At 36.4% G+C, this 10,128-nt stretch overlaps 1 protein-coding gene across 1 annotated transcript in view; it reads right to left on the bottom strand.

Annotated features, from left to right (window-relative positions):
- Positions 1–737: 737 nt before the first annotated feature.
- Positions 738–10,128, bottom strand: part of CPZ (carboxypeptidase Z) — a 33,608-nt gene continuing 24,217 nt past the window's right edge. The window contains exons 8-11 of the mRNA XM_080590823.1: positions 7,680–7,815; positions 6,463–6,602; positions 3,139–3,238; positions 738–1,303 (exon numbers count right to left, since the gene is read on the bottom strand). Of these exons, the coding sequence (XP_080446949.1) occupies positions 948–1,303; positions 3,139–3,238; positions 6,463–6,602; positions 7,680–7,815 (732 nt within the window). The 3' untranslated portion in view covers positions 738–947. The remainder of the gene's footprint in view (positions 1,304–3,138; positions 3,239–6,462; positions 6,603–7,679; positions 7,816–10,128) is intronic.

Raw genomic sequence — 10,128 nt, 5'->3', positions numbered from 1 at the left:
ACATTTGAACCTAAATTGCTCTCATATTATCTCATGTATTTTTCTACGTCATAAGTTGTGCACATTTCCAGCAGTAAATGTATATGTTAGTATTTTGCTTTGTTTGAGAACTTAAAAACCTTCAAATTATAATAACATTTGTGTTTCATAAAGATTGGATATTCACACTGCTTGGAACAGAATCTACTTTACAAACATTTTTCTTGATTTTGCCTAGTGATGCATAAGAGTTCAAAAGAAGAATACTGAATATTTATCACTTTTATTACTTATGTCTTCAAAGTATAATTTCTAAAACAGTACTTGGGAAAATATGATATTATTTAATGATCTTTCATTGTTTCTTACCTGTCTGTGAGCACCCCATGCTACTGAACATGTTGCTTATTCGGACAAAGATTTATTTCCATACTCCTAATGATTTATTTTTCTGCCCAAAATCAGCATTAATATCACATGATGGATTTAAGAAATTATTGTGAGCTCTATTAGAAGAGTTAATGAACTGAATTTAATGTGCTAAAATAACATAAAAAGAGAAGAGTTTTCTGAATGCTTCTGAAAGTTGTTTTTAGTATACAGTCATTAATGTGTTAAGGCATGTACAAAAATGCATTAAAGGATCAGGAATATTTTCCTGCAGGTACGTAGAACCTAATAAATAATGAATGTGATGATTAACTACATGGGCAGAAGTACAGCACATTACTATGAAAAAGACTACATACAATCCGGCCTTTGGATGGGTGTGCACCATTGTTTTTAATATATAAAAACACTTGAACAGACTCAGTTGTATGTGAAGAGAAAACAAAAGAAGTAAGAGGGCTTGAATTAACATTGTATTTTCACATGAAACAGATTTAAATATTGCCAAGAACAATCAGGGTGCCTGGAACCAGGTGGAAGGGCAGCAGAACAAGGTGAGCAGAGCACAATGGCACCGTTCAGTGCTGTTTAAGCAGCCAGAGAGGTTTGTGCAGGTCTAGAGAGCTGAAATAGGACCACCACCAGGGCTTCTCCCTGGGCTGTGGTGACCCTCCCCGAGCCCCAGGCTGTGCATGCTGGGCATGAGGATCGAACAGTTCCAGTGGGTCATATTGGTCGTGCATGTCCTCCATGGACCGGCGGAGAAGCTTGTTAGGCCAAACCTCAACAGGTCGCAAGACAAAGTCAACTCGCCCAGCCCGTTTCATCTTGGTGGGAAGGGTGACCCTCTTCATCACCCTGCTGTATCCTGCAGCTTGGGCACTGATTATGTATGTTCCTGGAGGCAAGAGTCGCCAGTAGTCACCATCGGCAGCTTTGGAAAGGCAAATTCACAAGACAGAATTTAGTTGGTCTTTCCTTCTGTATAGATACATACTCATGTGTACATGCATCCACAGACAACACAAACATTTAGGGAACAGGTTTTTAAAAGAATCTTAGAATCAGGTCAACTCAAATTTTGAAAAAGGTTCAGACACAAATACTTGAATAACAAAAAGAGACTCAACCTGTGAAAATCTGACCACTGGAGCTAAAGGAGTAAAACTCACATGCAAAATTTCAGCAACTGCTCTGCCTGTATAAAAAGGAAGTGAAGCTTTCCTTCTTACTGCTTTCCCAAGGGCACAAGGAATAACTCCAAAGAAATCAAATGAATGAAAAACTACGTGAAACTTAAGAAAGCGAAAGCAGAATCCAAGCTGCAATATATATATATATATATACATATATAGCATGTCTGAAGAGCTAAGAAATCCCTTTTTTTATTATATTACATTCTATTACTTTGCAGACACTATAGCACATAAAACTGTGGAGTCAAAGCTGCAGCTGGTATAAATTTCCATTAGTGTAAAACGGGTGTAAATTTCCTCCAGCTGAAGGTTAGAGTCTGCAGGCAAAAAGCAAGGAGTTTTAAAACACAATATTTATTCTCCATTTTATATTTCCTTTATTTTGAATAGTAAGTTTCTTAACTTAGTTAATGTTGCATTAATGTGTTTTTTTTTTCATCATTGAACTTCTGTCTTTTTTTGACACTGCAGTTAAAAGACATTTTAATCATATGACATTCTTAACCCCACCTAACACAAGAACAAATTCTCCTTTTTCCTTCAGTGTAAACACATTTTTTATTTAATTCTTAATTCTTTAAATGTCCATTGCCAATGGAAAGCCATTGTCTGGGAAGAAATTTGAAAAAGACCCTAATTCATGCCAGAGTCTCCCATCAGCCTCAAGAATCTGCATAATCTCCACTATTGTATCCCCTCTAATGTTAAGTTAAAAAAAAAAAAAAAAAGGAAAAAAAAAAGCTGGAAAGCATCCACTACATTATAAGTTATTCTGGCTTTCCAAATTGATTCAACAACTACCATTAGAGTAAAATGTTACCATTCACGTCTTCTGTTTTGTGCTCCTACGGCCTACCCTATTCTCACTAAAGTCAGTAATAAAATGAGAGCATTGGCTCCAGTAAGAGCTTAAAAGCTCAGAACTTGCAGCTGCACATGCCTCAATACATGTTTTTCAGCTGGTGACAGTGACCATAATTCAGCATTCTAGTTGGCTTTTTGGTTGGTTGGTTTTTGGTTTTGATATAATTATTGTCCACAAATTGCATATATTTATATGGATTTTTGTGTTTGTTTGTTTGTTTGTTTTCATGAACAAAAGAGGTTGCTTGCCCTTCAATCACTGCAGTCATTCCAGTTATTAAAATCAGTGTGGACCATATTCTACACCTCAATTTCACAATATTTCAACTAAGTAATTTTATCTGCTCTGTGAGTACAAGATGGACAGAGTAGACTTTGCCCCCCAGCAGGGCTATTGATCTATTCCCCCAAACATGAAATATGTATGTCAAGGTGGATTTCTGAATTTCTCTAATACGTGTGGTCTTTGATGGCTGGCTGACAGCTTCAGGTGATTTTATTAACTGCAAGGACTGAGTCATCCCAGAGACATCACACACTTAACAACCAGTTTGATGTCTTCTCTCCTGCTTTTCTAGAAACAAACCCACAGATGAGCCTTGAATTCTCCATTAAGGTGACATTTCCATCAGATATGACAAGACTTTGTGGGTTCACTTCTCAACACTTTCACTCTGCAGCAGGAAAAAGCAGGAACAAAAAATATTACCTGTGGTGACATCATGCTGGATGCCCCTGACTGAAATGCGAGCATTTTTAATTGGATTTCCAAATTTATCAGACACAATTCCTTTTATTCCCCGATGAACCTGGCAAGGCAAAGCAAAGCAAAGTTAGATGGGAGTCATTTGTTATATTACTACCTCCTAATATTCTACAAGAAAACCATGTAGAGAAGAAACAACTTTCAAGAGATTTGGTGCATTACAGAGGTTCTTGGGTACTAACATCCCTTCAGATCACATTCTCTATTTTGGGCGCTTCTTAATAACAACATCTCGGAGGGAGCTGAGGAAAAGAGCTAATTGAATGAGTGCTTTCCTGGGCTAGGTATGTGGTCGTGCATTGCACTGAGGGTCCCTTTGCACAAATCAGTAGCATTTCATGCTCCAAACACAGTACCTGAAGACTGTTTCTAATTGCCTGCCATAGATCCAGAACCAGAAAGAAATGAAAAGTTAAGGGTGTAAAAAACAATCTGATGCACACAGTGAAAAGGTATCATTGGTGCTGTGAGCAGAGTCAAATCAACAAGAAGTAAATGGCCATTTTTGAGTAAATGACCATTTACTCAAAGTGCAGCATTAAAACTTGTATGAAATAAATCAAAATCATGCATAATTATTAGCTTTCAGACAATACTACTCATCAAACAATATACTACCATGCTGGCAGTAGAATCAATTAATGCGGGTTTTACAAAGAAACCAGTTCTTTAGTATTAGTAGGATCCCAAAGGACTTAGAGATAAAGAATCAAAATTGAACAACTGTCTTGTGATAGACATGCTTTTACTAAAGTAGAGAAAAAAAACATATGAACAGAATAACCTGCATTCTAGAAGAATAATAAATGTGACTGTAATAATGTACTGTAATTCTGTACTGTAATGCTACTGTATTAGCATTGTTAAATACACAATCCTTAATGCCATATTTAAAATCACTTTCAATAAACATTTATGAATGCAAATAGATATATAACAATATAGTTATGAATCTGTTAATATTCTTATTTAATATCAGTGAATAAGGATAGTTCAGGGAAATCTTCAGCTACTCATCAACTCCATGTTGCCTACACATCACTACATGTCAGAATGTCACAATAGCAGTGTGTATAATATCCTTTTTCTCTTCTCTACAAGCACAGAACCCAGTTGTTTGAGCTGATGAGAAATGTGTTTGGTGACAAACTAAAGAGCAATGTGAATTCTGTCAAAGAGGTGCACAAACGGCTCATTCTATTTGAAGTTCTAGAAAACAAAACCAGGAAAACAAAACAAAACAAAACGTTAGAATACTTAAAGATATTTTTTTTTCAGCTTTCCAAAATGAAAATATTTTATATTGGAAGTTTTATGTGAACTTTTTAAAAGAAAAGTAATTCCATTTCAGTTTTTCCCATGAACTACTATGATGTACTTGAGCTGTTCTTTACTTGAGATTTTTTTCTCTTCCTCTTATTTTCCCTTCTCCATTTCCTTTGTCACAGAAGAATGGAAAAGATGAACAAAGTATGAAAACAATGGAAAAAAAATGGTGGAAAATACAGATGTTTAAAAATAAGCAGTAAAATATCTAACTTTACAGTAATTCTTAATAAAAAGCTTGAAAATTATTCAGTATGGTCCAATAACATCAGGTTTTTATTCAAGGTGAGACTGTGTTGTCATTGCTCTTGTTAAATAGCTATTCTGTATTGAGTGGAGCTATTCATTGGAGGATTTAGGAACAACTCAGTCTAAGGACTTCAAAACTGTCCCTTAAGAACTATTATGATGAAGCACTGCAATTTGCTTTTCAGCATTGCACTTGAGGATTTATCATATGGATAGTGGGTATATCTGGTCAGAAGAGTCATCTCAGAGACAAATTTAATTTACAGTGTAGACATACTCAAAGTAGTATGACCTCATCCAACTTCAATAATAATTTCACAATTACAACATGAGGGGATAAAAATGACAAAATTGAAATTTCTTTAATGTTGTTGATTTGTTTTGCTTTAAATACACTATTTTTGTTTTTGTCTCAAACCTGTGACACATAAGTTTGGGAGAGTGTTTTGGTACCACTAGCAATGGGGAGAAGAGATCAGCGTTTATGAAAATGAATACTACTTCTGCGTGTTAAGCCAAGTAGATTTGTACACACACCAAGCAGCCTGGTATATATCAGAATAAGAAAAGTTTGAATTGGTTATGGCAGACTTAATCCTTATCGGGAGTAATTCAGTCATCCTTATCTACAAAGTTGTTTTGCTTACTGTCCTGCATTTACTCAAAAAGCTTTTCCAGCACAGACTTCTCCAGTATCTCACACTATAAAAATCTTTACATCTTGAAGACTTCAACTGCAATATATATGGATTTAACCCAGCTCCATTTGGATTCACTAAAACTCATTTTCATCAGACAGCTGTAAAATGAAATGAGTTTGGTGGTCTGTACTGTAGACTTTATTGAATGATGATACTTACCACAAGTAGCAAGAGGTTGCTTAGAAAGGCCATAAAAACACTCCTAACAATTTTAAATTACTGCATACTCTATCAAAATAAGGCATGGCAGAAAGCTAATCTACTAATGGCTGAGAGAAAGATGAGCAACTTCTGCTTCTGTGTTCACTTACTTATTGTCAGTGAGGTATTTGTTTTTGCTGAGCTCAAACTTATTATTAAAATAATATTACTTTAAAATGGGTTGGTTTAATGCTTACAGGCATACAGTTGTCTCTTTAGAAGATGAGACCTCCGATCATTTTAAATATCAAGAAATTGAGCTGGAAAGTGAGTAAACAGCCTTTCTATTAAGATAACTATAACCTCCCCATTGCAACCAAATCTTCATCTCGTGCTCTTGTACAGTGGGTTTAAGGCCAGGAACATGGAATATGAAAATGGAAAAGTTCCCAGAAGGTTTCTGGAAAGTATCTCTTGGTTTATTCTTCAAGAGAAAGGATGATTTGTAATTTTCTGATTATGTGGTTTTTTTTCTTAGCATTAAATTTCAGACAGTTGATTTGTAATATTGCACAAAGTATTTACAAACAATTTCCTTTTGAATTGTTTCTAAGTCCTTTACAGTCCCTAAGCTCGATCATTCCTGCAAGACAACGAAAATATTATCTGTGTGTCCTGTCAGACAAGCAGAGGCCCCAGAGCTGCAGGTGAAATGTGATGACTGACTCAGTGCTGTCTCAGTGATGACTAACTGGTGAAACAGCAAAGAAAGGAATATCAGCAGAAGGAAAAAAAAAAAAAAAAGGAAGAAAATCCATAACCACTAAGGTCTGCAAAAGCAGAGCCATACCATCTCCATATAGTTCAGAAGGGCGTCTCTGTTTTCGTGCCAGATTGTAAACAGTTCTTCTTCCAAAGGAAACTTTTCGCATCCTACCTCCACAGTAATTTCAAAGCAATTTGTATGAAGGTAATTAAAATCTGCCATACCTACAGGTTTAAAAAGAAAGAGATCATGGAAAACCCATTTAAACCCTAACTGGAATTCTGCTGTTGCAGTTAGTTCAATGCAATGGCCAATGCATATAAATTATTCTACAAATTCAGTATATTACTTCTTTCAATGTGAATTAACAAATGACCGTGACGCTTCTTTCAGGTGAAAAAGCGTCATTTTAAGTTATTATTCACCTGACCAAGAAACAGCAATAGAAAGATAAGGATTGGCTAATCACAGTAATTGGATAATCAGCTGTATCAGAGGTGGTTGCCAAAGGTCACCAGCAGAGAGATGACCTTTTGCCACTAGTACGTTGAAAACTGTTTTTACACAAAAGACATTGGATATAATTTTCAGAAGAATGTAAGCCTAAGTTATTTAAGCCTGATTGTCCCTCATTCCCCAAAGCTTCCTAAATGCCCAGTTTCAACAGAATAATTTGGGGAGCTGCTTGAGTCTAATTGGAAAATATGATTGAAACACTTTTGAAATTTTTATGAACATTAGTAGTTCATCCATGATATCCTGAAGAAAACCAAATACTACTATTGAGGAAATCAAATTAGCAACTTAAGCACAAATTAATGGGATGTTAAACTTTGATGTTTTTTATACTTAAAAAAATATATAATAAAAAATATATATATTTAAACATCTTGAAAAAAAAACAAACAGAACTTGAATGAAGCAGAATGCAAGTCTGAAAGATGGAATCAAACTCATGCTGCTAATGAATGATAGCAATTTAAGTATTAATTAGCATTAAGTATTTATTTAAAATTTTCTGACTTTAAAACTAGAAGAATCTTATATATGCAATAATGTATTTGACCCTTGTATAGCTTAACTTCTCTCAGATCTTATCAGGGTTGAATATGTCCCTTGGTATCTGGATATAACAACTACCGACATACATTTTGCTGCTTAAATCCCTAACAGGTTACTTTTTGCAAGTATCTGACCTAAAATAAATTGATATGAATAAAATTATCCTGCCAAACCCTTGTGTCTCAGAAAGGTCATGTAGAGGTTTTACCTCACTTGATATGATGGTAAAGTGGTTTTACCTCCAGTGAAGCTGTACCACTCAGCACCATTTATAATACCTCCGCGTTTTACAAAATTTCCACCACAGCGAAGTTCTGATCGGTCTGAGATGACTGGATGTGCATCTGCATAGGCTTTTGCCAGCATTTTAAACATCTGTAACAGAAGAGTTTGAAATACATTTGGTTTTGCAAACAGTAAATATGTTAGCCTTCAGTCATTGATGTTGCTGCTAGTAAAGTAAGTCTTGCTGTTGTGAGCCCAGACAATGAGCCACCCTGTGTCCCTGAGGCTGATGGAGGGGGAGAACCTCTGTGCGAGGATATTCCACCAGGAAGCTTTCACATGCCTTATTTTCCAAGGTGCTTCTTTGCAATCCAATGTATTTAGCCAGAAATAACACTGAATACTTCTTGATTTTGTGATACTTGGCTTCAACATATCTGGGGCAGAAGTAGCGGGCTTGTTTTGTTGTACTTAAAGTCATGGGTTTAAAAGCCAAAATTAGCTCTCCCCATTATGTCCTAGCTGTTGGGTTTTTACCCTTTCAGAAACACCTACACCAGCCTCAGCCCCACCAGATCTTTGCATCAGCTGCTGGTGTTTAAAATAGACAGCGTTGATTTGTTTTGCACTTATCTCTCTCGCAGGACAACCTGCCAGTTTGATCTCAATGACAGTCGCTTCTTTGTGGGGCTGAAGCCAACCCAAAAAAAGTGAAGGATAGGATGTGGTGATGGAGGATGTCACCACTGATTTCCTAAGAGTGTTAATAATGATGAAGAGCAGATGAGTCACGACCCAGAAAGGAAAAGTGATGGGTACATGAAGTGAAGACAGAAGAAACAGCAGTGATATGAGGAAACCATATCTTTGAATCTGTTTTGTGCCATTTTCTCCAATTTTTATTACAAATTTGAACAGAAATACCCACCTTTTTTATTTTAATCAAATCTCATCTACAAAACCTATAACTCCAGATTTCAACATTAAAATGACAGCAATTGTAAGATGCTACTAGATCAGTTCAGCATCATAGGTTTCGTTGCACATTTCTTAAGACAACACGTGCAAGCTGTTGGGTGGCTAAAATCCTATTTTTGCAAGTGGCCTAAGATTTTATGCTTGAAGCTGTATGGAGACCAAAATGACCATACATATAATTTTGGTGTAATATTGAGGAATGATTCAATAATCACAAAGTTGGACCAATTATGGGATCAGGTAGCTAACCAAGGAAAGGTGGTAATAGTGTAAAGTAAGTAAGTGTAAAGACAGTTTACCCTTTTTTTTTTTTTTTTTTTTTACTTTCTCCTGATGAACAGACAAGTTGTGACTTCAAAAAACTCAAATGTTTAGGCATTACATAGATGGACACAAAGGAGAATACAGAGGTATCCTTGCGACTTTGAAAGTGTGATGTTCATTTGATAAAATGGGTACATACTAGCTAAATGGCTAGCACTCTGACCCCACTGACTCTCACAATTTGTTTTTTTGGGGGCAGAGGGAAGGGAGTGTTTCCATTTGCCAAGGGTAGTGAGCTTGACTTGGTGTGTACCTTTCTGCCCCTGTGAACACAAGCATCAATGTAACTTCTTGTGTAAAACAAAGCAACAAAAGCCTGCTAGAAAATTCCATCTTCACAAAAGCCAAAAGAGTTGAAAGTTCTGGATTAGGAGATGAACCAGATGCAAGAATGTGAGAGGAAGGACATGGAACAGTTTTGAGACTCCGTGGTCCCAGCAGTTACCATACCAGGCTGTGATAAAGGTTAAAGAGGCTTGAAATCTGCTGCTGCCAAGAGGATCCCCACGATACCACACATTCATCAAGAGAGACCACCACAGGGAAGTGACAGCATCCAGGAGCCTTTGCAAGCTGGACAATCTGGTTTGAATGTACTTTGCAGAATTTGACTTTTGAATTTCTGGCCATTATCTGCACTTCAGCATTTCACCCTGGGCTGCAGCCAAGGGTACAAACTTTCTTTTTTTCCCCTTGCATGGTGAATTTGGCAGATCAGCACACAGAACAAGGGTTACAGCTAATGTATGGCAGTTAAAACAAACTGCAGTATTTCAGGATGCCAGTTCCCCAGCAGTAGATGACGTTACTTAAATACAGGTCATTTCACAGGTACACATTTTATAACTTTCTGGACAAATGTTAAAGTGATACTGGTAGTGTTGTTAAGGTTCCTATGCTGACTCACTTGAAAAGTTGGTTTTAATTGAGGACACCCCCAGCCCTCTCCTGTATGTTTTAAACCTCAAAATTTGTAGCTGCTTTCTAGGCTTTTCAGCTACTCACTAATCAGTAGATATTGTACAGCTGAGAAGAAATGAATTGATATAGAAAATGTTTAATTGTGACAAATATTTAAATATTGAATAAATGCTGGTGAGGACTGTTGCTTTAGGAGAGCTTCAACCCAGAGATGTGCTGAAAGAAATGGATACTTCAAGT

Source organism: Anser brachyrhynchus, assembly GCF_964034855.1.
Source record: "Anser brachyrhynchus genome assembly, chromosome: 4".
Classification (NCBI taxonomy): Eukaryota; Metazoa; Chordata; class Aves; order Anseriformes; family Anatidae; genus Anser; species Anser brachyrhynchus.
This window is presented reverse-complemented; position numbering and strand designations above follow the sequence as displayed.